At 48.2% G+C, this 16,567-nt stretch overlaps 2 protein-coding genes across 5 annotated transcripts in view; one reads left to right on the top strand and one right to left on the bottom strand.

The window, feature by feature from the left end:
* SSH2 (slingshot protein phosphatase 2) overlaps positions 1-14,753 on the bottom strand; it is a 130,057-nt gene extending 115,304 nt beyond the window's left edge. For 2 of the 3 annotated variants that reach the window (XM_077311292.1, XM_077311291.1), the window contains exon 1: positions 14,484-14,753. In XM_077311292.1, the coding sequence (XP_077167407.1) occupies positions 14,484-14,546 (63 nt within the window). In that variant the 5' untranslated portion in view covers positions 14,547-14,753. The remainder of the gene's footprint in view (positions 1-14,483) is intronic. The other variant, XM_077311293.1, reaches the window with a different exon arrangement.
* Positions 14,459-16,567, top strand: part of EFCAB5 (EF-hand calcium binding domain 5) — a 44,648-nt gene continuing 42,539 nt past the window's right edge. For both annotated transcript variants that reach the window (XM_077311294.1, XM_077311295.1), the window contains exons 1-2: positions 14,459-14,514; positions 14,877-14,975. The gene's annotated coding sequence lies outside the window, so the exon portion shown is untranslated. The remainder of the gene's footprint in view (positions 14,515-14,876; positions 14,976-16,567) is intronic.

Consider the following 16,567-nt stretch of genomic DNA (forward strand, 5'->3'; position numbering starts at 1 on the left):
TATGGCAATCCTCAAGGCGGCCTTTTTCAACTGTCGGACTGTGGAGGAGCCCCTGAAATAAATGTTCAGGCTTCGAGGACCCCTGGAAGAGACGTCAGCTGGCCCCCAGGTTTATATTTATGCTATGTCATTGCAACAATTAATATCCCCAATGTTTCGCTTTGCTTTAGATTCTCTGTTAAAAGATTGTTCTTCTAAAGTGAAGCTTCCAGTTGAAAACAATTGCAGTATGTATTCATCTCATTTGCTGAGTATATTCTTGTTATACAGTTACTATTTTTTTGAACAATCTTTAATTATGCTTTCGTGTATTTTTAAGAATTGTATGTCCCTTGAGAAAGCTACTCTGCAAAACTCATCGGGAGTGATTAAGAATTCCTCTTATTGAAGAATTAACTGAGGATGAAGACTCCTTGGATGTCTCTTTATTACACTGGAATAGTGTGTTGTACCGTATTGGAGCCCCTATGCCTTATTTGCTTGTTCCTTGTTGGGTCATTCACTGGGTCCCACCCCTCAAATTTCATTCTTACATCCCTGGAACTGACATGCCACTAGAAGTGACGTCACCACCCGTACCCTTTGCCTTCCTTTCGCTTCCTCTCCCCACCTTTACTACTACTATGGCGGCTCTGCTTTAGAAGGGCAGGAGCTGAGAAGACAGCCTGGAACTGCCATGCCACGGCACAACCAACTCCCCCCCCTTTTATTTTTACATCTGCAGCCTACCCACAGCCCTCTGGAAGGAGGAAGCCAGCCCCCAAGCTTGTGGTCAGGTCCATTACGGCAGGAGGGGAAAGACCGAGGATCCCAGGGGTTCCGTAGGCCCCTAGTTGGAAATCCCTGCCCTAGGATTTTCAAGGAAAGGAACATTCAGGGATGGCTTGCCATTGCCTGCTTCTGCATAACGACTCTGGTACTCTTGGGTGATCTCTTAGCCAAATGCTAACCAGGCCTAACTCTGCCTAGATTCCAAGACCTGACAAGAACAGGCTAGCCTGGGCCACCCACGTCAGGTTTCAGCCTCATGATAAGCCAATATTAAGAGCTCAGGTCGAACGGATAAAGGAGCATTCAGCAGAAATCCCAAGTTCAAATCTCACATCCCCCACAAACTCACTACTATTTGTTTGTTTATTCATTATCATATGGTGTGCGTACTGTAAACCAGGAGATCTGAGGAGTGTCTAACAGCCTAACAAGGAACATTCGGAAGTGGCTTTGCCATTTCCTGCCTCTGGAGTTCCTTGGAGGAACTACTACCCAAATCCTTGGAGAGCTCCCATCCAAATGCTATTCAGGGTTGGCCCTGCTTAGCTTCTGAGATTCATCAAGGGACCCAAAGCCAGGCACTGTCACTGCTGATCTTCAGCAAAAACGGGGTTTGCAGGTTTAGGATGTATAAGCAAAGTGCTTTGAAATCTTGAGGTAGTCTATGTAAATGGGCAACCACAGGGGTCAAGAGCCAAGTAGACCCACAAAAGTCACTGCCAGGCACAGAGATAAGAAAGTGATGGCACCCAGGCCACCTTGTTTAATCCAACACCCAGGTTGCCTTATTACAAATCCAGATTAGCACACATCCATTAATGGAATAAGAGAAGGACGAGCATGGGAAGCCCTCTAGCAAATGATGAACTTTGGCCACAGTAGCTCCAGCTGGATAGACTACTGAATCACAGAAACAATCCACTGGAACAACCATCGGTATCTATAGTGAAGGGTCTTTTTCCCCTGAGACAACAGAGGACATCTTGTTGAGTTTTCCCACGCTGTTCTCCAGGAAAGCAGGAATGAACTCCCCGCCCCCCACTTTCCATCACCTGACTCGTGCGCTGTTGATTCAGTCTTCTTCCTGCCTTTCAAGTTCAATCATTTGGTCTCAGTCTAAATGTGCCTGTTATTCTTTCACAAGCCCGTACCTCCTTTACGAGCCTGGCAGAAACGAATGGGACAGTGAAAGCGCTTTTCCTGCCAACAACAATGGCCACAGGTGCGCCAGTTACAATAGGCATATGAGGATATCAAGCCTTGCTCCCCTGGTGATGGTAAGCACATGTCCAGACTCAACTACCCCAAGCTGCTGGTGGAAGAATTCTAACACATACATTGCTATCAGTACACCCACAGCTTGGTCTGGGGGTGAGCAAGAGGCAGCTTTCCCCCTGCTCAGATGTGCCCTACAATGCTGCTTCTTGGTGTGTGAAGAGATTTCACCCACTGGGTACATCTGCCTTCTCTGTCACCCTGCCAAGGGAGGACAACGCTGTTAGGACACTGCGGATGCCAACGTGTGATCAAACAGTCTGCCTGGGCTGAGAATCCTGTGAGGTGGCATGCAGAGGGATGCATCAAATGCTGGCACTGCAATCTCTGCTTTTGCAGAGAGCAGCATACAAGAAAGGATCGCAGCAGGCCAGCTATGCAAGTCCCCAAAAAACAAAACAAGAATAAAAGCCCCTGATTCTGGAGGCCCTGAGTGTGCCACGCCAAAGATGCCTGAGAAAGGGTCATTGTGATGCCTCGTTTACATCAGAGAGAGTAAGACAGACTTTGGCGCTTGCCAAGCGCAACAGCTGCTCTAATGTTACCCAGACCCTTAGCCAAAGCTTGTGCCGAGCATAAATCTCTCTTCTCCAGGAGTTTCTCTCCCTGTCTTCAACACATCAAGGTATTTCTGCTTGGCACCTAACGCGCTGGGAAGAATTTGGGCAGCAACCCATAGCCAGAAAACATGCCAAGAATACAATAACATTCACATGGAAGAAGAAGGGTCTGATGTTACCTTTAGCTCTGAACATTTCCAGCCAATCCATGTCACGCCACAATCAACATTAAATGCCACTGATGCTACATGGTTATCAACTGGCCGCTGGATGGAGGGCAAAAACAGGGTATCTTACCTATACAAGGGACTCCCCAAATTATGCAGAGAAATAAAGTAATAATTTTAAAAATATCTTTACAAAATCAACTTTACGAAGGATGCTTTTTCACTATGCAAAGGATCTGAGGAGAAGACGTCAAGGCCCAAGAGGTTGGTATGGAGAGGGGGGGAGAGATATCTATTTTTCCTTTTTTCCAATTGAAGTCTAAGGAATCTGAGGGAGTATTAAAAAAAAAGCCCATTAAATATTTCTTTTAAAACAAGGTTTTATTCATTCAAAATGTTTAGTGTGAACATTTGTATTTTACAGATTAAAAACTCCTTAGTACGCTGCGTTACCTACACAATGTATTTTCAAGGATTTGATTTATTTGATTTTCATACTGCTCTCCTGGCAAGCCGGCTCAGGGAGGTGTACAGAGAAATACAATAAAACCAGTTAAAAGTTTATGTATAAGTTAAAATCATACAGTTGACAATTTGGCTATTTAAAAACATCGGCATTCAAGTTTAAAATATTAACAGGGCTCTCTCAGCCTCACCCACCTCACGGGGTGTCTGTTGTGAGGAGAGGAAAGGGGAAAGCGACTGTAAGCCGCTTTGAGTCTCATTCGGGTAGAGAAAAGCAGCATATAAGAACCAACTCTTCTTCTAAGCCAGATCAGGGTAGATTGCCATAGTAATGGATGGCGGCTAGATGAATAGGTGGGGCCACAGATGTTCCTGTATCATCGGTCCCAACCAAATGCCTGGAGGAAAAGCTCCGCCTTGTAGGCCCTGCGGAATTGTGCTAGTTTAAAAGTGAATAATTCTGGCAATAATGCAAGAATGAATGAGACATAATGCATTTGGTAGTATATTATTAATGAGCTCAATGTTACGGAGTTTGATTTAATATCCAAATACCCTGGCTGGATGAGCTTACTTGGACAGAAACTCAAAGTTTCCTCACTTTAACTTTTATTAGTTCCTGCTTCTCAGATGACAGAAATTTTATACATATACAGGAAGCAAAGACCGCAGCAATATATCACTTCTCTCTCAACTGTGGGTATATTTGCATTTTTTTGTTATAGAAAATAAAGGAATTAATACTCCTACATTCCATAAACACGCTAACTGAATGACACATGCTGTGTTGTTCCGACAGTGAAAGCAGTTTAGATTTGACAGATGTATTTACTTTCCTAAATTTCATTATTTTTCAAGATTCCCCCCCCAAAAAAAAAAGCACCAACGAAAAATGTTTTCACATGGCTTCATAACTTCTGAGTAGACACCAAATGAATCTATGCAGGCTCTATACTTGCTACATTCCATGTACTCCGTCTATTGGCTGCATTCATAATTTCTGAGCCAGTGTGGTGTCATGATTAAAGACAGGGGTAGTCAACGTGTGGTCCTCCAGATGTTCATAGACTACAATTCCCATGAGCCCCTGCCAGCATCTCTGATTAAAGAGACCCAGGTTGCAATCCCTACTCTGCCACAGAAGCTTGCTGGGTGACCTTGAAGCAGTCACACATTCTCCAACCCCCCTTGAATTGGTGTGAAAGATAAGAGGTAAGAGAACAGAGTACGCCATTTTGGTTCCTCACTGGGGAGAGAAATAGGCTACGGAATTTCACAAATAAAAAATAAACATCCTTAGTGGTGAACATAATTCATCTCCCAATCCCTATAATACCATTCCAGCTGTCCTGACCTGGGCAGTCCAGGCAAGCCTAATCTCATCAGACCTTGGATGCTAAGAAGGGCCAACCTATTTGGATAGATCACCAAGGACCTGGGTGGTAGTTCCTCCAAGAAACACTAGGGGTCATGACGCGGAGGAAGGAAATGCCGAACTACCTCTGAACGTCCCTTGCTCAAAAGCTAAGCATGGCTGACCCTGGTTAGAATTTGGATGGCAGAGGACTTTAGGGAAATGCCAAAACACCTCCGAATATCCCTTGTCCGGCTGCCAAACAATACCTCAGGTTTCAGAAGCAAAGTAATGCTGACCAAGGCTAGTATCTGGATGGGAGACCGCCAAGGACTTAGTTGGTGGTTCCTCCAAGGAACACCAGGGGTCATGACATAGAGGCAGGAAACGGTGAACCTTCTCCAAACATCCCTTCCCTGGCTGCCAGACAATCCTCAGATCTCCTGGCTATACGACGCATGCCATACATAAATAAATACATGAATTCCAGCAGGCAACACCGGACAGTTATTCCAAAAATGAATGTACTATCTCCCCTCCCTGCCCCATATTCAGCCACCTGCAAAACAAAACCAGGCTGGCTTCACCTTGGCCAGAGGATGGGGTGAGAGTCAAGCTCAAAGAAGCAACCTACACATGATGGAAGGGAGAGGGTGAAAAGCAGGTGCTTTGGACACAGTGAGAACAGCGTCAGAGGGCACCAGATCTCTCCTCCCTCAGCAGCCAGCCCTGAAATCCAAAGATCTCCCATCTCTCATGTCTTCTCATATAAAGGACAACAAAGCGGCAGATTGCTGCAGCCTTGCTTCCAACTCTGATGCCCGGAGGATGGGGGGGGGGCGTGAGGGGCGGAAGGCAGGAATATGCATTTTAAAACAAGGAATGCAGCCTGCTCCTTTTCTGGGTCAGCTGCCTTCTCTGCCCTCTGGGAAACAATATGGCATCTTACTGGAGCAAGCCAATAAGCTCCAACTCAAAGACCCGACCCTGTGGCCAGGCCCACCCTCTCTCCCTGCTGCCTCCCCGCCCCCCTCCGCGGCCTGTGCACTCTCTCTGAAATGAAAAAAGGGCTTTAAGCCAGTGGTCCCCAACCTTTATTAGGCTGGGGACCGGCAGGGCATTGGGTCGCGCCCGCAGGGACCGCGCCCGCGCGGGCCACGCCCATGCTTCGGGCCGCGCCCGCGAGCCGTACCCGCGGATCGGGCCGCGCCCACGAGCCGCGCCCGGCCGCGCCCGTGGGCCGCACCCGGCCGCGCCCGCGGGCCGCACCCGGCCGCGCCCGCGGGCCGCACCCACGGATCGGGCCGCACCCGCGGGCCGCGCCCGCGGATCGGGCCGAGCGGGCGCGGCCTGCACGGGCGCGGCCCGGCCCTGATTCCCTCCCCGCCCTCCCGCAGTAAGTACCTTCCCGGGCCGCAAGCTTGCGGCCTGGGAAGTTTTTTACTGCGGGGGGGGGGCGGGGAGAGGAAGCCGCGGCCCGGCGCCATGGCCTTCGCGGCCCGGCGCCGGGCCGCGGCCCGCAGGTTGGGGACCACTGCTTTAAGCCACACGTGATCATTTTAATAAATGTAGCTGAGAGAGGAAGGGGCTGCGGCCTCCGGTTTCCTTTCTGTGGTGCTGTCTTCACGGCGGCGGAGGCAAAGTGGGCTCCCTCTAACAGGGATGCCGTAAGGGCAGGGATGTGACTGACAGCCGCAGGGTAAAGATCGGCGTCTTCTTGAATCTAAGAGCTCCCATTTGGCTGCTGTGACTTCGCAACAATCCTGAGCGTGCTACCGTAGGATATCAGGAACGATAGATCCCTGTAGTGAAAGAGCTGATGATGCAATCCCTGGGAAAATGAAGGAGGGGGGGATGCAGAAGACAACAGGATATTTCTGCAAGCGCTCAAACTATCAAAATGCTGAAGTATTTCCTACGACAGAGAGAAACACCAAGATGTGGTATGATGGGATCTACTGGCTATCTGTCCAAATATTAGAAAAAATCTGGACGTGAGAGCTTTACGTTCTGCTCCCCATCCTAAAATTCGGAATCTGAAGCCTGACTCTTAATAGTGCTTCGTATCCTAGGTCAAAGCATCGTACCGACAGTACATAACGTTGGGATAGACAAGTCAACCCACCAACTGTGAGATGGGGATCTGCAACAGCAGCAGGAAACAGGACGAGCCACATGTGCATGACATCTTCGCTTTCCTATCCATCAAGGCAGACATCCCTCCAATGGATAAATAGGCTCAGCAGAAATGCTTCTGTGCAAGTTGCTTTCATGCAGCAGGTTCAGTGTGCAAATGGCCTTCGGGATTCCGAGACCCCACATGGACCACAAGCTACAGAACCTGCCTCTAGCAGGAAACAGAAAGGAACACTTTGCAAAAAGCTCAGTATCCTTAAAGTACCTGGGCAGTTTGAACAGTTTACCTAGGTGGCTGATGAGGGTCACCTTTTAGAACAGAATGCTATTTATTTATTTATTTGATTTCTATACCGCCCTTCCATATGGCTCTGGGTGGTTTACATACAACACGGGAGATACATGGAACAAATTAATACATAACATAAACAAATACAACAACAACAACCACCCAATAAGGCAATTTCAGTGATCATAAACAATACAACAGGAACGGAACCCAGCCAAGGCCCTCCAGAGAGGACAGACTGGTTCAGGCCATGGAGGGATGTCTGAGGGGGGACCTGTTGACGGTCTCAGCCAAATGCCTGGTGGAGGAGCTCCCTTTTACAGGCCCTGCAGAAGTCACTGCTTCGTTTTCTTTCAATTTCTGACTGCATTTTAAAAAATAAAGCCATACAGAAAAAATAACTTTGAGAAGTCAGGCCTACGCAGGCTTTAATAAAAGTGTACATCAGACACCAGTATTACATTTCTGGTTGCCCGTCTAGAAGCACGGCTCTGAGCTCTTGCATCATGGACTCACAGATATTAGGGATGGATGCAGAACTACATCTGTCACGACCTTTAAAAAATACCCTTTGTGGCTGTCAAGGTACACTTGAAAAGGTATAGCCAAGGCCCGTGTGACCCTCCAGTACCAGAAGAGGAGGCGCTGAGGATCAAGCTACACGCAGCACTAGTATATCTGTACATCTCCCACTGCACCTTGAAGCACGAGGTCCGATTTTACGCACAAAAGAGGCATGCAGCTGAGTGGGTGCGGGTGCTAAACCTTCCCCACCTGCACATGTTCACAATCTGTTCCTAAAGATAGAAGTTAAAGCTGCAAGCAGACACTGCACTAAATGTTCACTGCTTTTGGTTTTAAACATTAGACCTTTGGGCCTACACTTTATACCTGACTGTTCAAAGGGTCCCAAAGAATCTCCCAGGACTTTGGAATTCAAGCAAAATTTAGCAGAGTGCTCAGCAGCAAGACAACGTCTCTGGTAGAACTAACTCTTCTTCTTCTAGGTCCCAGGATGTCCTGACTGAGCGGACTGTTGAAAAATACGAGGCCATACAACATTAGATATCAATGCGGGATGTGTGCATGAGAGACAAAAGGCGATAAACAGAATGCATCCATCTTGAAGGCAGGTCTGCTCAAGCGGAATTCAGAGGCCCCAGCTAATAGGATCATCATCTCTCAGGGACGGCTCTGAAAGGAAAACTGAAGAGGCACTTAGGGGCACAGCGCTGTCCGGGGTGGCACTGAGCACTAAGTGCTTTTGGAAGTGCGTCTTGCATTTCAGGGCCAGTACAGAACCGTTGGTTAAGAGAACGAGATGTGAGCCAGAAGGTCAGGGTTTAAATCTCTCCTTTGCCATAAAGTCACCAGGTGGCCACAGGGATTTAATCCTGGGTCTCTGCATCCTGGCCATCTGCAATATTGGACTTCCCTTACAAGACTCTTCTCAGTACTACTGGCAAATGCAAAGCGCTGAAAATGCAATGTAGCTATCATTAATTAAGGCAGGGTTTTCCAACAGTGGTACCAAGGTACCATACAGTACCACGAAGGTCCCTCAACAGTACTGTAGCGCAAGGGAGAGCCCTCCCACCCTGTGCCTGCAATTTCTGGGTTAAAGAGGAAAGAAAAAAGTTCTAAAATGTTTTTTTCTGCCCTTATTTGGGCAGGTTGACCTGCCCCTCCCAAAGTGGCCAATGATGGGCCTGGAGGGGTTGAGAGGGGGGAGCTCCCCGGCCGTTAAAACCTTTGCCACCAGAGGCACCTCTCACTTTGGGAGGGACGTGACAGGGAGGCGTGGCCAGCTGATGTCACTTCCTGGTCCCTTGAAGCCTGAAAAATACTTCAGCAGTACCTCCATAGTTAAAAAGTTGGAAAAGGTTGCTTTAAAAGGCAACATATGGGACAAAGGCCAAAAATGGCAAAGGAACAGCAGCTGGGTAGGGCTAAAAGGTCTACTAACCCTATCCATCCCCAGCCAGGAGGTAGCAGGATACACGATGGAAGCATGCGTCCTGCGAAAAGGTACTTGGCAAGCAAATACTTCCCCAAAGGTTCAAGTGAGCAAGAAAAGTTAGAGGTAGAAGAAAACCCCTCTAAACAAATTTTCATCCTTTCAATAAATAGACATTTAGCTATCCTCAAACTTCAGCAACCCAGGCATCCTCATTCTGATTCTTTTTAAACAGATCTTCAAGCCCTCCCATTCTCCCTCATCCACAGCCATCAGGCAGTCCCATTTTAAAGTCCACGGCAGGTCACATATATGTCAGAGAGGCCTATAAGCCTCATCGATGTATACAATTCTGAACTGGGAAACAGAGTACGGATCCTTAAAGTCCCAGATTTGTAGAAAAATCTGAAATCTAAATTAAAAAGGCATTGAGAGTTTAACCTCTGTACCACCAATTAATAGAAACAGCACCTGTAGCTTTTAAGAAATGAACGTCTTCTGAGATCTCAATGGCTGTTTTGGGGATCGTTAGGCAACGACACCAATACTGTCTGCCGTCAAGCCTTTTTTTTAATTATTTTTTTAATTATTTACTTTATAGTTCGTAAAAAGCAGGCCCCTACCAGATGCCCTTGTACACTTTTAATGTAAACCACCCAGAGCCATAGGGAAGGGCAAATCATCGAGATGAGTTGTGTGGCGATCATCCATCTATCCCTCTATCCTCTATCCTCTATCCCCTATCCAAATCTGTTTTGGCCTCCCAGTCCACCTAGGATTCCCTCCCTGCTGCCTTGGAGAGAGAACTCATCGAGGTCAAGCCTTACAGCAACCACTGGGCAACTTGCTGCCACATAACTTGCTCCACTCCCCCATGTCCAGCATCAATCACCGAATGACTCTAAGTGACAGCAGTCACTGCACAACTCACCTGGATTATTTGCTACTGTTCAATTTGCACAGCTCACCGAGGCCCAGCAGAGTCTACCAGATGCCCTGATGTCACGCAACTCGTCTAGGCCCAGCAACCGCCACCACACAATTCACACAGCTTGGTAAGGTCAAGTGATGATCGCCACACAACTCATCTCGATGATTTGCTACTGCATGACTTTTTCAGCTTGCCCAAACTTTTCCCAGGGAAAGGCTGATGAGGGAGGGAGGAAAGGAAGGCTCAGAGCCAATGCTGTATAGTGGTTAGAGTTGTACACCCAGATTCAAATCCGAACTGAGCTAGGGAAGCCTACTGGGTGATCTTGGGCTACTCATACTCTCAGCATAGCCTGCCAGATGCTGTGAGGATAAAATGGAAGAAGGAAGAATGATGCATGCTACACTGGGTCACCACTGGGCATAGGGCAGAGTACAACTAAAGCTGAAGAGTGGGGAGCAAATAAAAGATTGGTTTCAGGTGGCAAGGAGAGGAGGAAGCAGGGAAAGGGAAGAGCTGCCAGGAAGAGAGAAAGAGGAAATCGTGTAGGTAGGGGAGAGGGATACAGTAGACAATGAGGTCACTCCTCACATTCTTGAGGATTCCTCATTTGTTATAAGTAATTCTGACCTAGCACCTACAGTGTAGATAAAAAAATTATACCCACTAGGACCAGAACAGGCAGGGGAGATTTTTCTATAGATGTGAGGGAAATTTCATAACTGCAGAAAAATATGAAATCTAAAAGCAAAACTTGTGCATTGTCCAGTTAACCTCTCATGTCATAAGAAATTCTATAGCTTTCCGGGATAAATGCCTACTAAGATATCATGACACCATCTTCTAAAGTGTTAGCGGTTGTTTAGCAACCATAATAATGCTTAACCTTCAAAATCTGGGTTTTTGTTAGTCATGGGGGAGGAGGGTGAGAGACTGAACAAGGTAAAGATGGAAAAGAGGAAGCAGGGAAACGAGACTGGAGGACTTGAAAGTGGGTCAAAAAGATGAGAAGAAAATGGGAGAGGCTGTTGGGGGCAAGGAAGGAGGGGAAGCTGAAGACTGGTAAAGCAAATAAAGGAACAGAAGGCAGAAAGGAAAGAAGAGAGGATGTCATGCTGCTGGGGAAGGAAAGAAGATACAGGGGGAAGCTAAGATTCCCTCACTTGTCTTACCTTAAAACAATATAGGGAGATGAGCTACACTTTAAACACAGCTTTAAAAAAATGCTTGTGTTGTCTCTACATGTACTGACTCAAGTTCAAATCAGTTTAATTGTAAGGAACTTTGTGCCAGAGATGGCAAGACATTTAGCTACTGGTCAACTCTTTCTCCATTGAGGCCAGTCAAGCAGTGGTGGGAAGGAGGTCTGGAAGACTCTCCTACAAACAGAGAATGGCCAGCCTCACAAAAACCTGAACTTTCACAGCTGGCTATTATTGTTGATGGATCCTTGTGATGAAATCCTTTGCAATGGAAGATAAAGGGGGAAATCAGTTCAGTTTTATAGTTCTAAGCCAAGATGATGGTTCAATTAAGACTGTACCAACCTGATGATACCTGGCCAGTCAGAGTTCCTCCTGGATCCCTACAACCCATCAGTGTGTTTTCTGGCCAGGTGCCCTGAGGCAGATGCAGATGGAACGGAGCTTCCATTCTTCAAAAGAAGGGGGCTGCTGATTCCACACCTTCCGAGAACTCTGGGAGGGCTCCATTTTTGCATTCCCCAGGAGGGCATGAGAAGAGTTCACTCTCTGTCCTCACAAAGGGCTTAGGGAACTCCTGGAGTACCCTCCTGTGCCCCAACTTGAGAAATGCTGCATTTCTGAGTTCATCTCAGAGACCATCACACTATCCTCCCAGGCAGCATTTTAGAAGCAGACCCTAGTTGTTGATCTTTGACAGTGCCCTGTTTTGCGAGCACCTGAGCTCAGCAGAACTCTGCAAAGGGGGCACTGGCATTTCCAAATAGATCAATCACACAGAACACCTTTTGTCATCCCAAACAGACACTTTCAGACATGGAACCCTTAAAATTCAAGACAGAACCAGGGTCATCATGTGTTTGAATGAGAAGATGCAAGGACAACTAGAAATTATTTAAAAAGCCTCAAAGACCTGCTGAAGTTTTTATCCTACTGAACAAAAAATACTGGTGGTTAAGAATCTGCACCGTCCACAGTTTTCAGGTGTACCTTTTGCTGTGCTCCGAATTAATTTTCTAACAGCCTGAGATGGCAAACCCTACGCTGAGCTGTTCCTGCTTCCCAGTAAAAAAATGCATAGGTAAAAATATGTGCTAACCTACATATTTTAAGACCCTCCAAGAAAGTTTGACACAACAAACACAGGAACACTCCTAAGTCTTCTGAAGAGCGGTGGGTGGGTGTCTCTCAGCAGAGGCTCCTCATTGTGGGGGTCATTTCCTAAGGAATCCAATCACCCTCTGGGCATTAGGAAACAGGTGAAGACCTGGCTTTTTAAAATGGGTACCAAGTGTGCAGGGCCAATCAGAAAATGCTAAGAGGCTCCAACCCAAACACACAACTGAAACAGAGGCAAGTGCTTCTGAACAGACACTCCCTGTAAGCACAAAGGTGATGCCTCATGACTGGCACCTCCTCCTCCTCCCAGGTGACAGAGGAAAACCAGCACAACCTCTTTGTTTTCAGCTTCCAAGAGAAGACTTTGCTCCCCGTCTGGCCACTGGGAAAGCTGTCACACCCAGAGGCATAAGAAAGTGACGGCATAGGGCTGCCTGCATCAAGTGACTTGGGGTGAGCTTGTTACTTTACAAGTCAGTCAATCGGCAGGGAGTGACCAAAAGCTTTCTCTTTTTTTCTCATGGTCCAATGAAGACCTTTTGAATGTTTAGCCCATGGCAAAACAGGTAACAGAAGCCTGCACTTGCCTCCTCTGCAAGCAGTGGATCCACTGAAGTACTTCACTAACCTCCCATATCTCATTTCTGCTGCCATCAGAGAGCTTTTCTTTAAACCAGTGGTCCCCAACCTTTATTAGGCTGGGGACCGGCAGGGCATTGGGTCGCGCCCGCAGGGACCGCGCCCGCGCGGGCCACGCCCATGCTTCGGGCCGCGCCCGCGAGCCGTACCCGCGGATCGGGCCGCGCCCACGAGCCGCGCCCGGCCGCGCCCGTGGGCCGCACCCGGCCGCGCCCGCGGGCCGCACCCGGCCGCGCCCGCGGGCCGCACCCACGGATCGGGCCGCACCCGCGGGCCGCGCCCGCGGATCGGGCCGAGCGGGCGCGGCCTGCACGGGCGCGGCCCGGCCCTGATTCCCTCCCCGCCCTCCCGCAGTAAGTACCTTCCCGGGCCGCAAGCTTGCGGCCTGGGAAGTTTTTTACTGCGGGGGGGGGGCGGGGAGAGGAAGCCGCGGCCCGGCGCCATGGCCTTCGCGGCCCGGCGCCGGGCCGCGGCCCGCAGGTTGGGGACCACTGCTTTAAACCACACCTCTGAGTATACAAAGCTACTTTACTTAAGCTTATTGTGAACTCCAAGTTTCTCCCAGAACAGAAATCCAAAACTGCCAAACTAGTATCTGGGAGGACCTTGGGTCAGTCACACTCTGTCTCCCCAATCTACCTCACAGGGTTGTTGTGTGAATAAAACAGAGAGGAGAATGATGTGAGGCACTTTGGGTCCCAACTCAGGTGAATGAATTAGGTAAGTAACAAATACAATTCCTTTAAAAGAAATGATTTATTACGGAGAACATGTTAAGCTTTCCACCTTATATTACTAACAACTCTGTTAGCAACACAAACAGACTGATTCTCAAGTTTGCAGTCAAAAGCTTGTTCATACATACTACTTAGCTACTTGAATTAATTGTCATGTCTCCTTATATGGCAACTTATCCCAATGCATTCTTTGAATGTTTCTTTCTAGTGCTACCACTAACAATTAAAACCTTTCCTGAGACTTCACAACAAAAGTCTCCTCTGCTGCAGCCGGCACACTTTCTGTCATCCAGTAACCATCCTTCTTCTTCCCTCAGGATTCTAAAAGGGGGCTCTCTTCCTAGCTGTAAGGCTAGCCATATCACCCTTTCCAGAGCAGCTGTACCCTTTTTTGGTGCCAAAATAAGCCCACATCGTGCCCAGAGCAAAACATATTCCTGAAAAATACCCACAGGGAAGTTAGCTAATTGGGAAATGTTCAGCATACACAATATACCGTTCAAAAGAAAAGGAAAGCATCACAAGAAAGAAAATGGATGAACCTACACTAAAAAAAAAAAATCTATGGAAAACAGAAGGTACCGAACCATTTTTTAAAGGAAATTGTTATTAAGGAGAGACAATAATGCCCACATTCAGGCTAAAACAGCACAGAGACTAACCTCGTGGCGCGGGGGAGGGGGAAGAAAAGAAAGGGGAGAAATGAATGAATGAACCGTTTCCTGCAGCTGTCAATGCAGGCCTGGAGGAAAGCACTTGGACGGTAGGGGGAGGGGGACAAAATACCGAGGAGGGAAAAAAGAGGGGGGGAGAGCCGGTCGCGAAGGAGCCGCGCATGCGTAGAAGCGCCCGTGCGCTTTCTCCTCACGGCAGACACTCACCGAGGCGCAGGGGCTGGAGGTGGCGCTGGGGGTAGGCGAGCGCTGCACCGTCACCAGAGCCATCGGGGCGCGGCGGGGCCTCCCCAGCCGGCCTGCCGGGATCCTTTACTCCATGGCGGGGGTCGCGGAGAGGGCGGCGGGGAAGAGAGGGAGGGGGACGGCGGCTGAGAACATCGACAGCAGCGACTCCTCTCCCACCAACGGTCTCTCGCCGACTGAGGCGCGGCGGGGTTGGGCCGGCCGGGCACAATGAGGCGCGTGCGCGCCTGCGCCACCTGTCACCGGCGGGCCCCGCCCCCTAGATGCTGCTCCTGCAGTCTTTTAACCCTTACGCGCCCGCTTCGCATAACAAGCCTGTTTCCCCCCCCCCCCCCCCGCGCTCTCTTCCCTTAGATAACGTTTTTAAAAGCGCCACGTTCGCGATCGACCCGTTGGTGTTACCTTTTTACCATCTGGCGAAGATTTTGCAACTTAAACAAAAATTAAAAGCAGGTAAGCAATTCAGGAGAAGGCAGCTCTTCTGGACAGTGCACATTTACTTTATGGAACTCCCTGCCATAGGATATTACCACCTCCTTCTGGAGTATATTCAAATAAGATAGTGATGGCCACTAGCTTAGTGGGGTTTCAGAGCCGTTTCGATAAATTCCTGGTGGGAGAGAAAAGAAGAAGAGTCGGTTTTTATTCCCTGCTTTTCACTACCCAAAGGAGTCTCAAAGCAGCTTACAGTTGCCTTCCCTTCCTCTCCCCACAACAGACACCCTGGTGAGGCTGAGAGAGCTCTGAGAGGACTGCTCTGTCAGAACAGCTCTAACAGACTAACAGCTCATGGTCACCCAGCTGGCTGCATGTGGAAAAATCAAACTCGGCTCTCCAGGTTAGAAGCCCCCACTAAACTGGTCACTACACCATTACACCAAGGCCACTACACCAAGGTCCATGGGTGTCTGTTAGCTTTGTTACCTCAATAGAACCTCCAGATTTGGAGGCAGTATACCTCTAAAGAAGAGCTGCTGGAAGATATCAACCATAGGAGACCTCTTTTGGGCTCTCTGCTTGGCCAGTGTGAGAGAAACAGGAAGCTGGGCTGGACAAATCATCATTCTGACACATTCTGACCTGGGTGAAGTTTCACTGCCTGTTTGTTCGTAGTTGGGGCTGCGTCCAGGCTCCTCAGTGTCTTCATGCCAAGAAGAACCTCATCTGTTGAATGTTTGGTTTTAGCCCAGTTGTAAAAAGCTTAGGAGCCTTGTGTGGAAAAAGAAAAAAAAAGTTGACGGCCTTAAGCAACAAAACTACTTGTGAAGGTTCAGAGCAGCTCACAACATACGATAAAATACATCAATCCATATAAATACATTAAAAACATTTTAAAATCAGTCCACCTAATTTAATTTGGAAGCCATTTCAAATTGTCGCCATTCTCTCTGATGGGAGAGGGGAAACAAAGTGCTAATTTGGGCAAAAGTTTTTGTACTAATCAAGTTGTTAAATATTTTCAGTAGGGAGACCAGATATTGTCAGTGATGGTGCTAGGCCTCAACCATAGGGGTGGTCGAGATCAGGGCCTTGCAGAATTGTTTAATGTCCCACAGGGCCCTGATCTCTCTCGGAAGACTGTTCCACCAGGCTGAAACCAAGTTAATCTCTCTGGGGCAGGAGACCTTGAGCAAATTCAGTGTGCTTAATCTTAGTTTTTTTGGAGGGGTGTAGTGGAAGAGCCGGTCCTGCAAGGTACAAAGGTCCCAAACTGTTTAGGGCTTTAAAGGTGAGAACTCAAAAAGTGAATTTGATTTGGTCTCCAATTTGGAGCCAGTGCAGCTGGGACAGCACTGGTTAAATATGAGCTCTCCACCAGGTCCCTGTGAGAATTAGAAATTCCAGCCTCTTAGAGGTATCCCAAAAACAGATATTTCTCAAACACACCTTTCCCCCCTCACAGCACTGAGGGGACAGGAAAGCCAAGTCCTGAAAACTTGAAGCTGCCTTATAGGGAATCAGATCATCAGTCCTTTGACGTCACTATTGGTTATGCAGACTGGCAGCAGCTCTCCAGTGTCTTAGACAGGGGTCGCTCCCATCAC

The sequence above is a fragment of the Paroedura picta genome, chromosome 15 (assembly GCF_049243985.1).
Source record: "Paroedura picta isolate Pp20150507F chromosome 15, Ppicta_v3.0, whole genome shotgun sequence".
Lineage (NCBI taxonomy): Eukaryota > Metazoa > Chordata > Lepidosauria > Squamata > Gekkonidae > Paroedura > Paroedura picta.